The sequence below is a fragment of the Chelonia mydas genome, chromosome 7, assembly GCF_015237465.2.
Source record: "Chelonia mydas isolate rCheMyd1 chromosome 7, rCheMyd1.pri.v2, whole genome shotgun sequence".
NCBI classification, from domain to species: domain Eukaryota; kingdom Metazoa; phylum Chordata; order Testudines; family Cheloniidae; genus Chelonia; species Chelonia mydas.
Window position 1 is genome coordinate 50,347,879 of NC_057853.1, and position 22,823 is coordinate 50,370,701.

The following is a 22,823-nucleotide window of genomic DNA, read 5'->3' on the forward strand; positions in this document are numbered from 1 at the left end:
AGAGCTGTACCCCATCCCAGTTTAGGGTTTTCACCATTTGAACTTGTATATGGCTGCGAGGTTAAGGGGCCATTGCAGTTGGTGAAGCAGCAATGGGAGGGGTTTACACCTTCTCCAGGAACTAACATTCTGGACTTTGTAACCAACCTACAAAACACCCTCCAAACCTCTTTAGCCCTTGCTAAAGAAAACCTAAAGGATGCTCAAAAAGAGCAAAAAGCCTGGTATGATAAAACGTCCCAGAGAGCGTCCCTTCAAAGTAGGGGACCAGGTCATGGTCTTAAAGGCGCTCCAGGCCCATAAAATGGAAGCGTGATGGGAAGGGCCATTCACGGTCCAAGAGCACCTGGGAGCTGTTAATTATCTCCTAGCATCCCCCACCTCTAACCAAAAGCCTAAGGTGTACCATATTAATTCTCTAAAGTCCTTTTATTCCAGAGAATTAAAGGTTTGTCAGTTTACAGCCCAGGGAGGAGATGACGCTGAGTGGCCTGAAGGTGTCTACTACGAAGGGAAAAGTGATGGTGGCGTGAAAGAGGTGAACCTCTCCATGACCCTTGGGATATGCAGCAACAGCAGATCAAGGAGCTGCGCACTAGCTATGCGCCGACGTTCTCAGCCACCCCAGGACTGACTGAACGGGCATACCACTCCATTGACGCAGGTAATGCTCATCCAATTAGAGCCCAACCTTACTGGAAAAAGAAAAGGAGTACTTGTGGCACCTTAGAGACTAACAAATTTATTTGAGCATAAGCTTTCGTGAACTACAGCTCACTTCATCTGTGCATCTGATGAAGTGAGCTGTAGCTCACGAAAGCTTATGCTCAAATAAATTTGTTAGTCTCTAAGGTGCCAAAAGTACTCCTTTTCTTTTTGCAGATACAGACTAACACGACTGCTACTCTGCAACCTTACCGGCTGTCTCCTCAAGCTAAAACTGCTATAGAACGGGAGATCCAGGATATGCTACAGATGGGTGTAATCCACCCCTCTGGCAGTGCCTGGGCAACTCCAATGGTACTAGTTCCCAAACCAGATGGGGAGATAAGTTTTTCCATGGACTACCGTAAGCTAAATGCTGTAACTTGCCCAGACAACTATCCAATACCACGCACAGATGAACTATTGGAGAAACTGGGATGGGCCCAGTTCATCTCTACCTTGGACTTAACCAAGGGGTACTGGCAGGTACCGCTAGATGAATCTGCCAGGGAAAGGTCAGCCTTCATCACACATGTCGGGCTGTATGAATTTAATGTCCTCCCTTTCGGGCTGCGAAATGCACCCGCCACCTTCCAAAGACTTGTAGATGGTCTCCTAGCAGGATTGGCAGAATATGCAGTCACCTACCTTGACTATGTGGCCATATTTTCAGATTCCTGGGCAGAACACCTGGAACATCTACAAAAAGTCTTGGAGCGCATAAGGGAGGCAGGACTAACTGTTAAGGCTAAGAAGTGTCAAATAGGCCTCAACAGAGTGACTTACCTTGGACACCAGATGGGTCAAGGAACAATCAACCCACTACAGGCCAAAGTGGATGCTATCCAAAAGTGGCCTGTCCCAAAGTCAAAGAAACAGGTCCAATCCTTCTTAGGCTTGGCTGGCTATTATGGGTGATTTGTACCGCAATACAGCCAAATCGCCGCCCCACTGACAGACCTAACCAAAAAGAAACACCCAAATGCAGTTCAGTGGACCGAAGAGTGTCAGAAGGCCTTTATCCAGCTTAAAGCAACACTCATGTCTGACCCTGTGCTAAGGGCCCCAGACTTTGACAAACCGTTCCTAGTAACCACAGATGTGTCCGAGCGTGGTGTGGGAGCAGTTTTAATGCAGGAAGGACCGAATCAAGAATTCCATCCTGTCGTGTTTCTCAGCAAGAAGCTGTCTGAGAGGGAAAGCCACTGGTGAATCAGTGAAAAGGAATGTTACGCCATTGTCTACGCTCTGGAAAAAGTATGCCCATACGTTTGGGGATGGCATTTCCAGCTGCAAACCAACCATGCTGCGCTAAAGTGGCTTCATACCGCCAAGGGAAATAACAAAAAACTTATTCGGTGGAGTTTAGCTCTCCAAGATTTTGATTTCGACATCCAACGCATTTCAGGAGCTTCTAACAAAGTGGCTGATGCACTCTCCCGTGAAAGTTTCCCAGAATCAACTGGTTAAAATAGTCCTTAAGATGTGAAAAATATTGTTAGTCTTTATACAGTTGGTAGTATATTTAGAGATGCATGTGTCTTATTAACTCTGTTTTCTCCTAGAGCTCCAGGAAGAAATCACAGCCAGTGTTTCACCTTATCTGTGATTTGGGGGGCGTGTCATAAAAATAAAGGGAAGGGTAACCACCTTTCTATATACAGTGCTATAAAATCCCTCCTGGCCAGAGGCAAAATCCTTTCACCTGTAAAGGGTTAAGAAGCTAAGGTAACCCCACTGGTGCCTGACCCAAAATGGCCAATGAGGGGACAAGATTCTTTCAAATGTGGAGGGGGGGACAAAGGGTTTTCCTGTCTGTGTGATACCTTTGCCGGGAACAGATCAAGGATGCTAGTCTTCCAACTCCTGTGAAGTTAGTAAGTAATCTAGCTAGAAAATTAGTTAGATTTTCTTTTAGTTTTTGGCTTGTAAAATTTGCTGTGCTGGAGGGAATGTATATTCCTGTTTTTGTGACTTTTTGTAACTTAAGGTTTTGCCTAGAGGGATTCTCTGTTTTGAATCTGATTACCTTGTAAGGTATTTACCATCCTGATTTTACAGAGGTGATTCTTTTACCTTTTCTTTAAATAAAATTCTTCTTTGAAGGACCTGATTGATGTTTCATTGTTCTTAAGATCCAAGGGTTTGGGTCTGTGTTCACCTGTACCAATTGGTGAGGATATTATCATCCTCAAGCCTTCCCCAGGAAAGGGGGTGTAAGGGTTGGGGGGATATTTTTGGGGAAGACGTCTCCAAATGGTCTCTTTCCCTGTTCTTTGTTTAAATTGCTTGGTGGTGGCAGCATACTGTTCAAGGACAAGGCGAAGTTTGTACCTTGGGAAAGTTTTTATCCTAAGCTGGTAAGAATAAGCTTGGGGTCTTTCATGCAGGTCCCCACATCTGTACTCTAGAGTTCAGAGTGGGGAAGGAAGCTTGACAGCTTGTCACTTGCAGATATCATTATTTTATGAGGGCCGTTGAGGTCATGTGGGCATGGAATTATCTGATTTCAGGGGAAGTCAGGCAATCTGGAGCTAATCTAAAACTCCAGTGTCCTAGCCAAAGCCCCACTCAATGTGACCAAAAACCTGGGGATCTAATTTCCCTTGCATAAAATGGAGCAGACTGCAGCTACCTGTACTAAAGGGGAAGGTGGCTCTGGCCTGCAGTTTTATAACCTGCTGTGATGGAGTAGGGAGTATTAACCTGGTAATGTTGCATGGAAGTTTTCCTAGTTTACTGTCTTCTGCTAGTTTTAGTGCCTCTGTTTCCCTGGGGTATTGCACCAATACTAGATGGTGATGGGAAATAAGGGTGTGACTTCACTGAGGAATGATACTTGACGGCCAGCAGTGTAAACTTATAAATTGTCTGCCTTCTATAACACTGATAGAGAGATATGCACAGCTGTTTGCTCCCCTAGGAATTAATCACTTGCTCTGGGTTAATTTATAAGAAAAGTGATTTTATTAAATATAAAAAAGGATTTAAGTGATTCCAAGTAATAACAGACAGAACAAAGTAAGTTACCAAGCAAAATAAAACAAAACTCAGAAGTCAAAGCCTAATACATTAAGAAACTGATTACAGATGAAATCTCACCCCCAGAGATATTCCAATAAGCTTCTTTCACAGACTGGACTCCTTCCTAGTCTGGGTCCAGCAATCACTCACACCCCCGTAGTTACTGTCCTTTGTTCCAGTTTCTTTCAGGCATCTCTTTGGGATGGAGAAGTCATCTCTCAAGCTAGCTGAAGGCAAAACGGAGAGGCTTCCAGGGTCTTTTGTATTCTCCCTCTTGTGGGCTGAAACCCCTTTGTTCTTCTGTGCAAAGTCACAGTAACAAGATGGAGTTTGTAGCCACCAGGCAAGTCACATGTTCATGAATGATTCAGCTTTTTGCAGGCCGACGCCAGTGTTTACATGTTACAGTACAGACCTGTTTACACATGAATCCGCTTAACGCGCGGTAGCGCCATGCCTCCCAGTGCTACCTATTTAACGCACGAGACTTGTTAACACATGATACAGGAACTTGCTGTGTAGCGCTACAGATTTGCTCACTAACTCACTGACATAGAAATCGACAGGAAGTGTGGAGTGGAAACGTGTTGTACGTCTTTGCTGCCGATCGGGGCGGGGGGGGGGGGGAGGGGCAGCAATGTTAAAATGTTAAAGGATGGTCCTTTGCTGTGGCAGTGCTTTAAGGATCCTCAAAGCAGCTGCCCTGGTGCCAGTGATTTAAAATGGCCCGGGGCTCCAGACACTGCTACCGCAGCAGTGGTGTCCGGAGCCCCGGGCCCTTTAAATCAACACGGGAACCCCAGGTGGCGCAGACCAAGCGGCCTGGAAGGGCTGGCTGGGGGATGCTGAACCCTAGCCCTGCCTTTCTGCCCGAGGCCCCGCCCCTTCCAGGGGCCAGAGCAGCCCCAGCCCCGTACCAGTAAGTGTCCTGAGTTACTTTCACCCCTGTGTAGTAGTAGTAGTAGTGTTTTTATTAGATAACACATTTGAATTTATATTCTTGCAAAGCGCCATTAACAGATAGGCCTGTAGTATTTGGAACGCTGTGAATACGTATGTAATCCTAGATAATTATACGTGTGTGTGTGTGTGTGTGTGTGTATATATATAGATATCTTAAGATGTTTCAGCATGGCCCTCTTAACCCGTGGTCCATTAACACACGGTTGTGACGGCTTGACTCCCAACATCCGCTCGTAAACGGATCTGTACTGTAGTTTGAACTTTCCCAGGAAAGCTCAGATGTGGATTGGCGTCTCCCAAAGTCCATTGTCAGTTAAGTGTTTCTTGATTGGGCACTTACTGAGAATAGTCCTTTCTCAAGTAGCTGACCAAATGCTTCACTGTGGCTACTTAGAATCAAACACATTGAGATGCAAGTACATAGCCAATATTCATAACTTCAAATACAAAAATGATACACACATACAGCATAATCATAGTCAGCAAACTACAACTTTTCCATAGACACCTCAGTTGACCTCCTCCACTTCACCATAGGACCAGGGCTTTGGAGCAGCTCCACTGCTCTGGAGCTGCTCCGTGCTCCAGCTCCGGGCTCCGCTCCAAAGCCCTGCATAGGACCCTGGCTGCAACAATGATCTATACGGTCACAGGTCATGTCAATAACATCACATAGGGTTTTTTAAATTAAATTTTGAAATTGTAAACCTATACTGATGTTTATTTAAAATATGTTTATAATAATTTAAATGAAATACAAAAAAAAATTAAGCAGTACATGATTGCTGCAAAGTTTTAAGAGAGTCAGACCACTGAACTGGTGGAAGTCACTAGTTAAGCGCCTAGAATCTGAGTTTGTTGAAGTGCTAAACTAGCTTTTGACAGCAGGAGCGTCTTCTGCGGGTGTAGAGAGAGTATTTTCTTGATTACAGTTTATTCAGTTAGTTCAGTTCATTGGCTAGTTCATTCAAAGTTAAGAAACCAACTGGTAGTTGAAAAAGCAGGAAAGTTTTTCTTTTTGCAATCCGTGAATAAAAGCTAGATGTGAGAGGATGATATCTACTAGTTCCAAAATCCTGAAGGATGGGCATGATGACCAGAAACTATCAGTTCAATTCACTAACTACAGATAATACTTCCTTTGTTTAATAAATCAGTTTTAAATGGAAAACATGTTTTGACAAACTTTTTTCTTATGTATCCAATACACTTAAATTTAATTTTTAAAATGTTGGTTTTGTGCATTTTTATTGAATTTGAATTTCCATCCAGATAGAGCTTGACGCCAATCACAAGCAAGACATTAATCATCTAGTAAAAAGTTAAGCTATATAATTGCTTAAATCAGTGTATAGATATAGTGTACCCTCCTGGTTAGCAAAAAGAAACACTAAATTTCGTGTAAAGGCTATGATTAGTTGCAGATTGACATATTTTAGTGGGTACCAACCAATGAGAATCAATCTTTCTTTAGAAGAATAACTAAAAAGTACAAATGCAGAATATGATTAAAATTGATTATTTAAATTAAGGTTTTCTACTTGCTGATTTAAATCATGATTAAAAGCTGATTTAAATCAATCCATCCTGCTTCACAAATTTTTTTCGTTAAATTGATTTAATGTTCTGTTGCCTTTTGATAAGATTCTCATTCCTTGGTTTGACATATAGCAGGAACAAACACAGCAGCACCGAACAGCTGCCAAAGAACCTGCTTGAGTGAATAGATCCCTCTCCAATTCATTCTCAGCAATAGACTGACATTATGCATGTTGTGTTGTGCAGTACTACTGCAAGTACAGTGATTTTGATAAGAGGCTAGCTAAACAAGATTAATAAGAGCCAGGATGAGTAATTCTTAAGCCTTCAAGTATCTAGAGTTTTGTAACTGGTTGAAGGAGCCATCTGTCAGTTTAGTGCCTGTGTAGTGTCCATGTGTAATAATAATCATTTACCATACATGCTTTCCATTAGACTACCTCAAAGGCAAGGGAGTGAGTAATTACGAATGGCAAATAAACTTTTTGAAAAAGGCTCTGCAAATACTTGCCATCAATAAAAATGGTTCATTCAATCAGGTATATTATTCACTACAAATAATTTGTCCAACTGTACTTGAAATGGGTTTTGAGTGCTGCAGCCATCACTTTATTTCTGAGAGCACAGCTGAGTAAATGCAGCAGTCTTTCTTAGCCAGTTTTGTGGGTGACTCTTTTATGTCAGGTCATTGGGAATAAAACCTTTTCTTTGTGATTAAGCCTTTGTGTTTTAGGATCATACTGAGGGTATGTCTACACTCGCAAATTTCTGCGCCACAAGCTATACCACTTTTATTAAAACACTAGAATTACATCACCTGTGTTAGACTTGCTGGAGTCCGGGGCTGAAGCCTGAGACCCATGACCCAGGGCCAAAGCATGAGGGCTTCAGCCCTGTGTGGTGGGGTTCAGGTTACAGGCCTCCAATTTGGGGCTTTGTCCCCCCCGCACACATACACCTGGAGCAGTGGGGCTCGGGCTTTGGGCCCCCCACCTAGGATGGTGGGGCTCAGGCGGACTCAGGCATCAGTCCCCACTCCAGGGGTTGTGTAGTAATTTTTGTTGTCAGAAGGGGGTCATGGTACAATGAAGTTTGAGAACCCCTGCATTAGAAGAACAGAGCTGTTATATCCCCATTCTAGAGATACTTCGGGTCCTTTCAAATATGTGCGGCAACAGAGACATCTTGTGGCCAGTTGAGGAAGAACCTCATCTCTGTGTTCCCCATGTGGGAGCCAGGAGATGCATCCCAGATCCTGAGGTCAGGATGTCCAACCTGTGGCCCTCAATGTGACTGTACAGGGCTGCACCCTGTGAGGTTTACAGTGAAGGGTTTGGATCAGTTTTAGTCACTGTGGTGGGCACTGCCTCCCCCCCCGCAGCACAAGTTACAACCCCTGTCTAGAGCAGCTTTGCTTTGAACCAAAATGCTGTGAGCAGCTGTTGTCCCTTCCCTGCTGCAGCTGTTTAGCAGCTCCCCTGCTGGCTTCCTGCTGCATTACAGGAGCAATGAAAGTACCTGTGGCTGTTCGTTACCTCCCTGCTGGGCTGTGGGAACCTCAGCAAGTGGGACAGGAGTTTGACTGACCGCACCTAAGACTGGGGAGTCTCCCCCATGCAGCCTAGGAGTGGGGGAAAATCAACAATCCATTACAGCTTCCTGGTTCTCTGCCCTGCCCCAGGCTCATGTGCTAGCTGACTGTGGTCCCCAAGAGATCACTTGCCAGTTAGGGATAGCTGGAGGGCACCAGACACAGCCCCTCCCACTCTCAGTATGCCCTTGTCCTGTCCCCACCCTAACAGTGCTACACTGGGGCAGAGGTCAGGAAGGCATAAGAGCTGAATATGCTGGCTCTGCACCCACTGGAGACTCCCTCCACCGGGCAGCTTCTGCTCTCTTTGCATGACCCAAGGGGCATTGAGCAAGTAGACTGGGCCAAAGGATCTGCTTCAAAGTATCAGTGTGGACCCATGGCCTCCTTGACATAAGTTTGACTCTCATGCTGATAGGGCTGGTGCCAAAAGCCCACCTCAGGCATGTCTCTCACTCTACCATTGGCATACTTGTAAATCTTTTCTTCTTCAGCTGAGATTCCTCTGGAATCGCATGAACCCCAGACCTGGGTCACTAAAACTTCAGATGGTACGACAGTCCCGACCAGGTTGAGAGACCTGGCAGTGCTGAGGAAATCACGTCTGTCATTGAAAAGGTTGATTATGTCCTGGCTAGACCTTCTTCAGGGAACATCTTTCCCTCTTCACATACCTGTGCTGTAGGGAGGCAAGGTGGAGGCTAACGTGCTCCATCCAGTCTGCTGGGGAAGAACTGCAGCCTGTGACTTGATTACAAGAAACCCACATCAGAGCTGTGACAGAACCAAAGTCCTACCTTGGAGGGGCGATGGAACTGTTTGTATAGTGGGGGTGCTGAAAGTTGTTGAACCCTGTATATGATGATAGCCATGCATTTGGATGCTATTATGTCAGTGCCCCTTGCTTTGTCTGGTACAGAGGTGCTGACAGGACCTCACACTGCAGAATGCTGGGAATATAAACTTCTCCTAGGCACCATTGAGACTGCAGGAAGAGACCCCAAATAACTCCTGCCTCGTTCTGCTCTAATCTGTGGCTGACCTCCAGTGCACAGCACCATCTTGCCCCTCTGCCGGTCTCCTCCTTGTGAAAAGGCAGGGGATGGAAGCATTAGAAAATTCTACTCCCCTTTTCTATGTGGTTCAAACCCTTGACCCACTTCCAAGAAACACCACAGAAGCTGTCTGCACTCCACAGTGATTGGCACCTGGGTCTGAGCACCCTGCTTAGCCTCATCCAGGTTGGAGCATCCCTACAGCACAGACCTATCCACTTTACTGTGCCTTTACTGTGTCTGTGCTTACCTGAGTGTCTCTGGGGGCATATCCCATAGTTCTTAGTGCTGAGACACTCTAGGATTCTTTCCCAGTCCGTTGTGTCAGTTGCAGGAGAACTTGTCTGTCCTCTGGGGGGAAGTTGGGGGAAGGGTATTGCAGGACTATCAGCATGTGAGTGAGGGGTTTTTTTTGTTTGTTTTTTGCCTGCATCCTCAGCACAAAGGGGGTGGTTCCAGCCTGAGTTGAATTGGAGCCCAGGTTCTAACCTGGCTCACTAGGTGGGCCAGCTAGCCTGGGCATAAAGTACCTCCAAACTCAGCTCCAAGGGTCTTGTGCATGGACAGAGGGAGGTTTGGGCTAAGACCTGGGAAAGATTCCAACTTAACTGTGCAGTGAAGGCAGAGAATGGCAGGCAGGCCAGCCAATCTGCCCCATCAGCATCTCTCAGGCAAGAGTCCATCTTCTCTTCATATGACTTCCTTAGTTCTGCAGCACCCATGGGCGTGCAAGACCCTTCACAAACAAATTAAAGGAGCAGGTCCCTGCCGCAAAAAGCTTCTGTTCTCAGAGATTCCAAGGCTAGAAGGGACCACTGATCTAGTGCTGGGGTGGGCAAACTTTTTGGCCTGAGGGCCACATTGGGAAATAGAAATTGTATGGCGGGCCATGAATGCTCATAAAATTGGGGTTGAGGTACGGGAGGGGGTGAGGGCTCTGGTTGGGGGTGCGGGCTCTGGGGTGGGGCTGGGGATGAGGAGTTCGGGGTGTAGGAGGGAGATCTGGGCTGGGACCGAAGGGTTAGGAGGGGGATCAGGGCTGGGGTAGGGGCATGGGAAGGGATGCAGGTTCTGGCTGGGGCTGCGGGCTCTGGGGTTGGGCTGGGGATGAGAGGTTTGGGGTATAGGAGGGTTCTCTGTGCTGGGATCGAGGGGTTTGGAGAGCAGATAGGGGGTCAGGGCTGGAGCAGGGGGTTGGGGCATGGGAAGAGGCTCATGGGTCCAGGCATCGAGCGGTGCTTGCCTCCGGTGGCTCCTGGAAGCAGTGGCATGTCCCTTCTCTGGCTTCTAGGTGTGAAGTGGCCCCTGACCCTCGGAGTGGGGCCATGCCGTGGCTTCTAGGAGCCACGTGGTACGGTCCCTGACCCAGTGCCCCAGCGGGAGCGCCAGAGTGGGGCTGAGCCGCGTGGTGTGGCTCCCGACCAGGCTCCCCAGCTGGAGCTTGTGGGCCAGCTTAAAATGGCTTGCGGGCCGCAGTTTGCCCACCCCTGATCTAGTGTGAGCCGTTGTATAGCACAGGCCAGAGAGCTGCCCCATAATAATTTCCACAGCAGAACTTTTAGAAAAACAGCCCATCCTAAATTAAAAATTGTCAAGGATTGTTCCAGTGGTTAATTACTCTCACCATTATAAATTTACACCTTATTTCTGGTCTGAATTTGCCTAGCTTCAACTTCCAGCTAATGGAGCAGGGTCCACATGAATCCTAAGCACACTCGAACTAAATGTTCATGAGCCAAGCCACTAAGGCGGGATTTGAAGCAGGATATGCTTTACTGGGGAGATCCTGCTATGCATAAGGGGCAGCATGAGAACGCAGGAGGCATGTAAGGGATGCTGACTGCTGGGCGGTAGAGGCTGGGAATGCTGGCAAGGTGGGGTTAATTTTGTAGTCAGTTACTAGATCACTGAGGTACGGCAGCACTAAGTTAGGAAGGGCCATGGGCTTGTCTCTACTGTCCATTTTTTTGTGAGCAGAGCATCTGTGGGACGTAGACTGAGGTGGTCAGAGTGACAAGCCAGCAAGGCAACCTGAGCAGCTGCGTTCAGAATGGACCCAAGGCAAGCAAGGTGTCGTATTGGGGGCCAATGAGGAGGGGCTGCAGTAGCCATGGTGTGAGACATTGAGGGCTGGGGTGGGAGTTTAGCTGTGTTGGCGAAGAGAAAAGGCCAGTTTCAGAGATGCTGCTTTTTCTTATGCAGCGGGATTTGGACACGGCCTGAATATGTGAGTCAAGAGGGAAGGCCGAATCAGAGAGGTTACAGGCCTGAGTGACTGTGGCGATGATGGTGTCCACAGGGAGAGAGGAAGCTGAGAGGCTGGGGAATGGGGCACACAAGCAGCTCAGCATTGGCCACCTGGTCAGGTGAGGCAGGGTGAATAGGGGGGCTGTGCTCGAAGCTGAAGCCAAGGAGCTTGAAGAAGATGATTAGTGGAGCTGGAGGAGCCAGTGGAGAGAGTGGATGGGGAGTGATGTAGGCAGGGATCGGGGCAGGAGGATGTGGCCAGAGGCTGTGTTTTGGGTGGTGGTATGTGCCATCGGGAGGGCAGGCACGGGAGGTTACAGCAGTCCTCACTGGAGACTAACTAGGATGGTAGCAGTTCATCAAAGATAAAGTTGGATCCTAGAAACGTGGTGGCAGAAATAGCAGGATTTGGATTCCTGAAGGAGTTTTCTGTGTATTTGTGCTGCTCTTAGCGCTAGATATTTGCGGGGAGGGTTGGCAAAGGGGGGGTGTCTCCCTCATAACGTATGCTGCAATTGTGACATCACTTTATTAATGGCAAGATCCATTAGCACATGGAAATAACTTTCTAAGTGGGAATCAAAATACTAGATTTCTTCCAGCCATCACTTGACAAACCCCTGTGGGAAAGTCCTGCTAGCCCTAAAGAGTCAGAGCATCTGCTGGGCGTGGGGGTGGGGTGGGGAGCTGGACATTTTTGATCCAAATACTAATAGTAGCGAGTGTGTGTATCCCCGTCCATGCGGGCAGGGCTACAGGTATGGTTGAAGGATCACCTTTGCTTCCTTAGTAGAAAACTTGTTGGACTCCTATGTGGTAAAAGTTACTAGGGAGACAGGCCAGACAGTGAGGTGAGAACAGCTCTTTTCTCATAGGATTCTCCATTGTTTTGCAGATCAGAACAAGACTAATTCCTGGGATTTCTCAGCCGTGGCTGTCTGCCTCTCGTGAAGCTGCCCCCTCCCAGCCCATGCGGCTCTCCCCATGCCCCAAGTGTGCAACTGGTGCCGAACGCAATGTGTGTTTGTCAAACCATGGAAGTGGGCAAGTATGGCAAAAATGCCAGTCGAGCCGGAGAGCGAGGGGTCCTGTTGGAGCCTTTCATTCACCAGGTGGGCGGCCACAGCAGCATGATGCGCTACGATGACCACACTGTTTGCAAGCCCCTCATTTCCCGAGAACAGCGCTTCTATGAGTCCCTGCCCCCGGAAATGAAGGAGTTCACGCCTGAGTATAAAGGTGAGCCCCAGTGCTGCTGCACAATGTAGCTTCCCACTCTGTGGGGCTCCTGCAGCTGGGGGCAGGTTCTGTTTGTCATTCCCTTCACTCCTGCTGCTCTCCACTGATATGATGTGAACTGTGTGGTGGGTAGGGGTGTTCTCGGTCTGTGTGTATGGGGCTGAGCATGTGGCTGATGATCAAGGAGATAATTTCAGTGCCATGCTTCATTCTGAGAAGAGTCCTGAATTAGCTCCTGACTGAGCTATGTTCAGTGTATGTGGATCGGCCGGAAAAGTCCTGTTTTTGAACCCTGCCCAGATAGCCTCAGAAGGCTCGTCCTCCCACTCTTCACATCAAACAAGGAAGTTGTTAAACGGAGGTGATGGGTGCCTCTTTATACAGCTGCATGCCGAGTGTGCTGGATTCCAGCTTTTGTTGGGGGGAAATGAATATGGAGGTATCACCAGGGTGAAGACCCTGCTTCCGGATGGCTAACAGAAGCAGAACTGAAAGTGCTACTTCTCTGAGCTTCCCCTAAGCTCCCTGCAGCGCTCAACACTGCTCCCCATGGCACTCAGCATTGAGTGTAAATAGAACAGTGAAGTCGGTACCTTTGCTTTCTGGGCTTGACTGTATGAGCTCTTTTCAGTACTCTGGTTCTTATGGGGTTCATCTATGGGAACAGATGTGTGGAAAATATGAACAAACTGCCAAGGCAGATGTTCTGAATCTGGTCCTAAAAATGTGCATTCCTGGTTTTCCTGACCTACTTGCTGTTTGTGAATATTCAGGGGAATGGGGGCATTCGGTGGCAGCAAAGCATGTTGAGCTGTCACCCCCTCAAAGCCTGATCTGCTTTGCAAGTACCCTGCCTTCCTATAGACGTGAAACGACTCTGTCTTGGGCGGGCTGAGCTGCATCTGTGCCAGAGTAAGGCAGTTAGATACGCTCCCTGGAGGAAGGACCTTTTCATCTTGGCTTTCCTCAGCATTACCGTTCTAACCACGCAGTCTGGATGCAGGGACTAGGTCCAATTTACAGATTCACCAGGCACTCCATGTCCGAGTGCGCTGGTGTGTGATTCATGATAGTACGTTAAAGCTTGATGGGTGTCTAGCTGGTCATCCTAAAGAGCTGGTGAAATCTTTACCCCTCCTGTATGTGCCAAATTTGTCACTGAAAAACCATTCACAGATGTGTCAGAGCGTGAAAACGTTCACTTGGAACTGAGTTGTCTACCCCCTCCAAATGCAAACAGTCTCTAGGAGTCACCGGGCTGACCAGGAGCACCAATAACTTTTCAAAGTGACCAAAAACTAAAACTAGCTCTGGTTTAAAGTCTTCCATCTCCTGCAGGAAGTGATTTGTGGGGCCACTGGGATATGAGGAATTGCCTTTCCCTGTAGCCAGGCTTGGCAGAGTTAGATTTGCATGTATGTAATTTCAATGGAGGAGGATGTTTGTTTTTAAGCATTTTTAAAATTTGTATCAGTTTAAATTTTCCCAGTTGTGGGAAATTATAGGGGAGTCAGACATTTATTTAGTGACAGTAGACATTGAGGTTCAAAAGGTTAAAGTTTTATAACCATTCAAACACGCACTGTCAACATCAGATGTCAGACTATCCAAAGGAAATAGCCTTACATCAAATGCAAAGCTCTTAAGCAATTGTTTCTTACATTGCTGAGCTGTAAATGTCTATGACTTTGGATGGAAATATATTTTCATTGGTTTGTGTGTTTAGGGGAAAAGTAAAAACCATCTCCTTCCAGGCCTAGAGGTAGGTCACTACAGGTCACCTCTTCCAGCCTCAGGTGGAAGCTTGAGTCGAGACCTGTGTGGGAGGGAGGTTCACAACAGGAAAAGCATCCCCACTGGCACATGTCAGTACAGCTCACTCGAAGCTACTCCCTCAAGCCAAGGGACAGGACTCCTGCCAGCTAAAACTCCTCATTTTCCTCACTGCCCATTTCTCCTCCCTCCACCCCCACTCTGGTCCTCTGCCTGGCCCAGGCTCTTTGGGAGGCACATGCTCTGCATGGCACATGCAGACTTTGGCTTCTCTTGTCCCCTTCCTGCCTGCACACTAGGTTATCCACTTGTTACCATAACTCCATCAATTGACTGCTGCACGACAGGCTTCCTGCTCCTCATGCCCCTCGGGGGTGGGAGTCCAGAACCCCAGGCTGGTATGCTCAAAAGCTGGGAGCTGCTGCCGTAGTCTGCCCAGGTACCCCCAGAGAGTGTTAGTGTGCCAAGGGGAAGCAGGCAGACTTACAAACATGGGGCATACCCTGTTCAGGTGCTGCTTCTCACATAGTCATGCCTCCATGAGGAAATCTTCACCTGACATGCTGGACACTGGGCTGGCTTCTCTGTGATTGTGCACCTGGTAACGAGGCAGCCAGTTGACAAATGCAGACAGCTCCCAAAAATGTGTCCATTTCCCCCCCTTTTTATCAAATTTTGAAAAGTTTCACCCAGCTCTGGAAACAAGGAGAGACAGCTCAAGGTGTGAGTGCAAACTCTCCTAGCCAGATTACTGTCCTGTCAGGACTTCTACGCAGGCCCTAGCCAGAGTGCCGCTTGGCAGTCTGAAGAGGAGCCCTGAGTTGGAGCTTTTCAGTGACATTCCCACTTCTTGTTGCCATCCCTGCAGAGTGGAGTTACTGTTGGGGGATTCCAATTCTTAACTGGGTATTTCCGGAGTCTGTAAGTTTCATGGTTTTCTCCATCTTGCACTAATACGCTCTCTGGGACATGTGGGGGGATTAGGGGCATGTCCATGCAAGTGATACTGTGCAGCAAGTTGGGTTGTAATTCTGCCACGCTCCAGCCTGCTGCAGCACCGAGTGGCTGCGCAGGCCCAGCCGCCATGGCACTAACAGCTGTCTCATGCACTTTGCTGTAGAGCAGGCTGAAGCAACATTACAGTAGAGTGCCCTTGGGAACTTTTAGTGCACAGCAGCAGGTTCACCCAGACAGTTAGTGTGCAGCACGCTGGAGTGCTCTAGATTTACACCCCAGCTTGCCGTGCAGACATTGCTAAGGTAGACGTGCCAAAGTGAGCAGCTCCTGACTTTCTAATGCCTGAGTTGGGGGCTTGGAGTCCAATGCCCCAGTGGGCACCGGGAGCTTGACTGCTCAAGCCACAACCCCACCAGGGAGAACTTGCATACACAATGGCTCTTAAGGAGACATCCTTAGCAATTGCTGTGGACAGTTGTTGCATCAACCGCAGCTCTAGCTGCAGGTCTGCCCCCTTCCCTCAACACCCCCAAAGCACCCCAGGAGCACGGTAGCAGGGGACTGTGGTGGCCTGTACATGGAGGCTGCCTCAGGTTCAGGAGTGCCATGACTCACAGTAAGATCACATCTCCAGGAATGCCAGCTCAATAATCGACTTGGTGTGCCCAGGTGCAGCCCAGCAGCGGCTCTCCCCGCAAAGCTTAGAAAGCGCCTCTGCCTTAATCATAGAATCATAGAATATCAGGGTTGGAAGGGACCTCAGGAGGTCATCTAGTCCAACCCCCTGCTCAAAGCAGGACCGATCCCCAACTAAATCATCCCAGCCAGGGCTTTGTCAAGCCTGACCTTAAAAACTTCTAAGGAAGGAGATTCCACCACTTCCCTAGGTAATACATTCCAGTGTTTCACCACCCTCCTAGTGAAAAAGTTTTTCCTAATATCCAACCTAAATCCCCCCCACTGCAACTTGAGACCATTACTCCTCGTTCTGTCATCTGGTACCACTGAGAACAGTCTAGATCCATCCTCTTTGGAACCCCCTTTCAGGTAGTTGAAAGCAGCTATCAAATCCCCCCTCATTCTTCTCTTCCGTAGACTAAACATTCCCAGTTCCCTCAGCCTCTCCTCATAAGTCATTTGTTCGAGTTCCCTAATAATTTTTGTTGCCCTCTGCTGGACTCTTTCCAATTTTTCCACATCCTTCTTGTAGTGTGGGGCCCAAAACTGGACACAGTACTCCAGGTGAGGCCTCACCAGTGTCGAATAGAGGGGAACGATCACGTCCCTCGATCTGCTGGCAATGCCCCTACTTATACAGCCCAAAATGCCATTGGCCTTCTTGGCAACAAGGCCACACTGTTGACTCATATCCAGCTTCTCATCCACTGTAACCCCTAGGTCCTTTTCTGCAGAACTGCTGCCGAGCCATTCGGTCCCTAGTCTATAGTGGTGCATTGGATTCTTCCGTCCTAAGTGCAGGACTCTGCACTTGTCCTTGTTGAACCTCATCAGATTTCTTTTGGCTCAATCCTCCAATTTGTCTAGGTCCCTCTGTATCCTATCCGTACCCTCCAGCGTATCTACCTCTCCTCCCAGTTTAGTGTCATCTGCAAACTTGCTGAGGGTGCAATCCACCCCATCCTCCAGATCACTTACGAAGATATTGAACAAAACCGGCCCCAGGACCGACCCTTGGGGCACTCAACTTGATACCGGCTGCCAGCTAGTCATGGAGCCATTGATCACTACCCATTGAGCCCGACAATCTAGCCAGCTTTCTATCCACCTTATAGTCCATTCATCCATCCCATACTTCTTTAACTTGCTGGCAAGAATACTGTGGGAGACAGTGTCAAAAGCTTTGCTAAAGTCAAGGAACAACACGTCCACCACTTTCCCTTCATCCACAGAACCAGTTATCTCGTCATAGAAGGCAATTAGGTTAGTCAGGCATGACTTGCCCTTGGTGAATCCATGCTGACTGTTCCTGATCACTTTTCTCTCCTCTAAGTGCTTCAGAATTGATACTTTGAGGACCTGCTCCATGATTTTTCCAGGGACTGAGGTGAGGCTGACTGGCCTGTAGTTCCCAGGATCCTCCTCCTTCCCTTTTTTTTAAAGATGGGCACTACATTAGCCTTTTTCCAGTCATCTGGGACCTCACCCGATCGCCATGAGTTTTCAAAGATCATGGCCAATGGCTCTGCAATCACACCCGCCAACTCCTTTAGCACTCTCGGATGCAACGCATCCGGCCCCAAGGACTTGTGCACGTCCAGTTTTTCTAAATAGTCCCAAACCACTTCTTTCTTCACAGAGGGCTGGTCACCTCCTCCCCATGCTATGCTGCCCAGTGCAGTAGTCTGGGAGCTGACCTTGTTCGTGAAGACAGAGGCAAAAAAAGCATTGAGTACATTAGCTTTTTCCACATCCTCTGTCACTAGGTTGCCTCCCTCATTCAGTAAGGGGCCCACACTATCCTTGATTTTCTTGTTGCTAACATACCTGAAGAAACCCTTCTTGTTACTCTTAACATCTCTTGCTAGCTGCAACTCCAGGTGTGATTTGGCCTTCCTGATTTCACTCCTGCATGCCCGAGCAATATTTTTATACTCTTCCCTGGTCATTTGTCCAATCTTCCACTTCTTGTAAGCTTCTTAATCCACCAAAACTGGCACAGGGAGCCAGAATAGGCTTGGGAGGCCCCACAGCCAGCATCCAAACTAGCTGATTCGACTCCTGGGCAGCCCTTATGAGTCTCCAAAAAGCTGTGGGAACCCCAGTGAGCCCAATACTGGTGGGGGTGACCCCAGCAGCTCACAAGGCAGGTAGTTCTTGTGCCTGTTCCCTCCCTCTCGCTGCAGGATCTTAATGCCTCCCAGCCACTTCTGGCTGTACCTAGCCAACACCCAGGAGAGGTGGGGAGCTGTTACGCCCTGTACAGAGGGCCTGAGGCCCAGAGAAACAAAGGCCACCTCCAAACATTTTGGTCTAAGTTACTTACCCAGCATCACATAGAAAGTCTGTCAGGGCCTGCATTCAAACCCAGCTCACCTGGGTCCCAGGCTAATGCTTTAACAATGTGACCAAACAGAAAGTAACTGTCACCTTAACTGAACTGGCCATCCTGCATAACTCAACCACTGACCCAGCTACTAGATAGATAACACAGGAGTGGTGGTCTTATTTAGTCTGCAGAAGAGAAGAGTGAGGGGAGATTTGATAGCAGCCTTCAACTACCTGAAGGGGAATTCCAAAGAGAATGGAGCTAGGCTGTTCTCGGTGGTGACAGATGACAGAACAAGGAGCAATGGTCTCAAGTTGCAGTGGGGGAGGTCGAGGTTGGATATTAGGAAACACTATTTCACTAGGAGGGTGATGAAGCACTGGAATGCGTTACCTAGGGAGGTGGTAGAATCTCCATCCTTAGAGGTTTTTAGGGCCTGGCTGGACAAACCCCTGGCTGGGATGATTTAGTTGGTGTTGGTCCTGCTTCAAGCAGGTGGTTGGACTAGATGACCTCCTGAGGTCTCTTCCAACCCTCATCTTCTATGATTCTGTGATCAGGATTCTGGATTAGGAGCTCAATTCCTGACCTGTACAAGACATGTGATCCAGTGGTTAGACAGGATAGACAAGGAATAGATTTAGCACATTCACTCCCAAAGGCAACGTGGATGAGACCTGGATTCTTTCCCTAGCTCTGCTGGAAGTGACCTGCAACCTCAGTTGTTGTATCTCTAAAATGAGGCAGTGGGGTAGGATAGCTGCCTGTTCCTACAGTAGGGTATGGGACCTCAGTAAAAAGGGCTGTCTGTGTAGCGCTCAGAAATATTATCAGCAGCCAGTGGAATAGGAATCTTGAACTCATGGCTGCGGGGTCCCAGAGCTGTCATGGCTTGCAGTTCCCTGATTGCATCTGTGCAGTATTGCTACAAGCTGGGTAGTGACTGTGTGTGTACAGCCGGACACAGTCTCATGGAGCACTGGAACAAGTCATTTCTGGAGCTGAAGACTAGCTCTCGCTGGGTGCAGACCAGGGATAGGAGTGTTGTGTGACTCTTTCCTCCTGTTCTCTCTCTCTCTCTCTCTCTCTCTCTCTCGGGACAAAAGTTCTATGTTTGATAGGGCTGTATCACAGCAACCTCTTGACCAAATGCCCCTACATGTGCATCATGAATTCTCCCGAGTCCTGAACTGCCATGTCCATTTTCAGTCAATCTGATTTAAATAGGGTTGAAAACTGGGCTTTAAACAGAAACCCTGTTGTCACTATGGAGTTGCTAGCATAACTAGGATAATTCCCAGGACGGGTGTCTGGCATGTGCTTCCTCTGCTAGCTTCCTCATGCTGCTGAAGGGTAAAATGTCTGTTGTAATAATCTACCCCAATTTTGGACTGCAAAAACCAAGCCAGGAGACCAGAGATCCCAAGTAGAAATGCTTAATTCACTACCATGGATCCTTCTCTTGGTTCTCCAGTGATGGGCATATGGCTGCTATTGCTTGCTGTCACAGGTGGGCACTCATTTAATTTAGAAATACAAAAAACTACATTAATGTTCTTTACTGAGTAAACTAGAAATCTGAATTGCTGATGACTTCTTCGAGCAAGAGCTCTGAGGAGTGCTGTTCGGAATGCCTAGGTGAATTTCCTACCTGTCCTCCTAGAAGGGGACCAGAAAAGTGCCTTCCTGAACTGGAGACATCACATAGATGCGTCCATAACTAGTTGGAGTGACCATCTGAGAGATGTTGCACCAAGTCTCCCTTGGGCCCCTCCCATAGCAGTGTCAGTTGGGGAGTCACTAGCATTCGGTTTAGACCACACCTTGAGCCGTGGCTTTCGAAGATGCAGAGAGGCAACACTGCCTCAGCAAACAGACTGCTGGGTGCGGGGTGAACCTTGCCTGCATTAGCTGAAGGGCAAGCTGCTGACGTGGCAGGAGGATAAGAGATGAAACTTTCAGGCTTTCTGTAAATTGAGGATGATGTGTTGGTGGGCTTCCTGTGACTGCTGAGGCTGCCCTGCCTGTAGGCGTTCAGCCACCGTTGCCATGCCCTCCTCTGCGGGGCTAGGAACCCCACAGTGATTGCTACGTGTTCATACACCAGTGCCAGTAGCTGGGTGTGGTAGTTTGTTTGAGGAATTTTCCCTTTGCAAGATCCTCGTGCGGGTTGCAGCATCTCAGATCCGTTCCTGTAGAACTGTTCCACGGTTCTAGGTTTGTACTGGTGCTGTCTGCTTTCCCTTCCCTGCTGACAGCTCTTACACTGCCAGTCACAGACATGCACGGCTACCCCTTGAGGGACTGCTTGGATTGAGATAAGCTACCTCTCTCTGGTAGGTGTGGTGTCTGTCTGCTTTGAGGGAGACAGTGATGGCTACATTAACTTGGTAGCATATCCCTACGTGGAGAGCGAGGCCTTGGAGCAGGATGACATGCCAGAGAGGGACCAGCCTCGGCGTAAGCATTCCCGCAGGAGCCTTCACAGATCCAGCAGTGTCGGTGAGCACAAGGAGGAGAGACCCAGCCTGGCCAATGACAACCCTGAGAGGTAAAAGGACGGGGGCTGGGAACAGTGCAGACTGCAAGCACACCGCTTCCTCATCCCTCGGTCAGCTCTGGGGCTTCCTGGCAGAATAGCTTTCCCTTGCACTCCCCATGTCATACAGTGACTGGCCCCAGGCAGTGATGCAGTGCAGAGCTTGCTGGAGTGTGGTCCCTGGCTCACTTGTCAGTGCGCACACCTGGCTGTCACACACTGCCCACGTCTAGGCAGCATCTCGTCCCAGTCACTGGCCTGGTCCCTCCCTCTCTGAGATATGCTCAGGCTGGAGCCACGAGGCCCCTGGGGACTAGCTGCCACTGTGGTACATTCTTGAAGGTCCCTGGGGCAAGCTCTTTGCCTGCCGGGGTGGTCTAGGGGAAGGTTCCCCTTTCAGCAGCCTGTGCCCTCCACTGATCCTGCTCCTGCTTTGTGCAGATAGGCCCCCTCCAGCATGGAGGCTCTGCTGCAGGCTCGCCCTGGAAGAATTGCTGGCTTTCACTGAGACCAGAGACTGACATTGCTGGGTTGGAGGTCCGGGCGTATAACAGGAGAGGGGATGGGAGGTCTGGTGATGGGAGGTCTTGCCAGGAGAAGGTATTGGGGTCTGGTGCTGTAGTCTAACTCCTGTCTGTGACAGATTAGCTGTCTAGCCAAGGACTCCCTAGCATGCATGTGTTCTCTTCTTTGTGCCAGCAGCATCCAAGAGACAAAGAGCCCCAAGGTGGAGCTGCACATCCATTCCGATGTTCCGTTTCAGATGCTGGATGGGAACAGCGGCCTGAGCTCAGAAAAGATCAGCTACAATCCATGGAGTCTGCGCTGCCACAAGCAGCAGCTGAGCCGCATGCGATCGGAGTCCAAGGACCGAAAGCTCTACAGTATCCTCCAGAAAGCAGAGCCAGGGCAGCTGGCTGCGTCTGCCAGAACGTTGCCGGCAAAGGCTTCCCATCTCTGCAAGGAGTGACTGGCACCTCGTCCTTGGCTAATGCTCAGAGCACACACTCCCTTTGCCATCAACACAAGCAAAACCAGCTGGGCCAAAGACTGGGGCCCCTCTTCCATTACTCCTTCCATCTGTCCCTGCAGCAGTGTCTGTCCAGGCACCTGGGAGGATTGTCAGGTTTCTGCCAAGGACACTGGCAGTGCCTGCTGGCTAGGTGCCATCTGTGTCACCAGGTCATGTCTCCCCTTCTGGTCCCTCTGACAGAGACTGGGCTCATATTTTCCTGCCCGGTGCTACTGCCTTGTGGGCTCTCTCCTTTTCTCCCTACTGGGCTTGTCGTATTCCCCTCTTCTTGGCTGCTGTGTCCCTGACTCCCTTTTGTCCCCTTGTGCCCACTCTCCGGAGTGTGTTACAGCTCCAGGAGTCCCCAGAGAACTCGCTTGGTTCCTGGTGGTTGGCAGCTCTGAGAGATGAAATCTCCTTGACATGTTTCTTAGAGTTCCTTTTGCTGGAGAATGTGGTGCACCATTTCCGATTTCCCTGTGTGCTTGACCTGAAGATGGGGACCAGGCAGCATGGAGATGATGCTTCTGAAGAGAAGGCTGCTCGGCAGATGAAGAAGTGTGAACAGAGTACCTCAGCCACGCTGGGCGTGAGAGTCTGTGGAATGCAGGTACAATATCCCAGGGTTTGTCTGGGGTAGCCTGTGGCACAAAGACATCTTCCCCACTCCTCCTCGAACATCCCCAGCCCACTAGGGGAAAGTACAGCAGGATAGTGCTTTCCGCGGGGCAGTGTTCCTGTGACACTTCTTCCTTCCCAGCCCCTTGACAGCTTGCCACCAGTTGTGTGTTCCAAAGAGTGCATGCTGTTACGCATCACTTCCCTCTCTGTTCCACTGGAATGAGGGAGTCTATAACTTCTTATGGGGTGGAATGGGCCATGGCCTGCTTTGCACAGTAACCAAATGTAGTGAGTGTTCTAGAGAAGGGCTAAAATTCAGCAAGCCTAATTAGTAAGGAGCCTAGCAATTGGTACCTATTCCAGACAGGTCAGTGGTATCTGTGGCCTGGGGTCTTGTCTCAGTAGCATCTCACACACAGTCACAGGCCACTTGTGGCTTCCACTTGTGGGGCGGGCCGGGGGGGGGTTCCTTTCTTCCCTTCTGGGTATGCCCTGAAGCATAAGGAATGAGTGCCCTTGTACTCCTACTCTGGCTAGTGTGATGGGGAGAT

The 22,823-nt window shown here is 48.9% G+C and overlaps 1 protein-coding gene across 7 annotated transcripts in view; it reads left to right on the forward strand.

The window, feature by feature from the left end:
- Window positions 1-22,823, forward strand: part of IP6K1 (inositol hexakisphosphate kinase 1) — a 73,793-nt gene that overhangs the window by 44,204 nt on the left and 6,766 nt on the right. For 2 of the 7 annotated variants that reach the window (XM_037905733.2, XM_037905734.2), the window contains exons 2-5: window positions 12,020-12,363; window positions 20,441-20,651; window positions 21,339-21,523; window positions 22,086-22,261. In XM_037905733.2, coding sequence (XP_037761661.1) covers window positions 12,141-12,363; window positions 20,441-20,651; window positions 21,339-21,523; window positions 22,086-22,261 — 795 coding nt within the window. In that variant the 5' untranslated portion in view covers window positions 12,020-12,140. Of the gene's footprint in view, window positions 1-3,908; window positions 4,073-12,019; window positions 12,364-20,440; window positions 20,652-21,338; window positions 21,524-22,085; window positions 22,262-22,823 lie in introns of all 7 variants that reach the window. The other 5 variants (XM_043551115.1, XM_043551116.1, XM_037905735.2 and 2 more) reach the window with 5 other exon arrangements.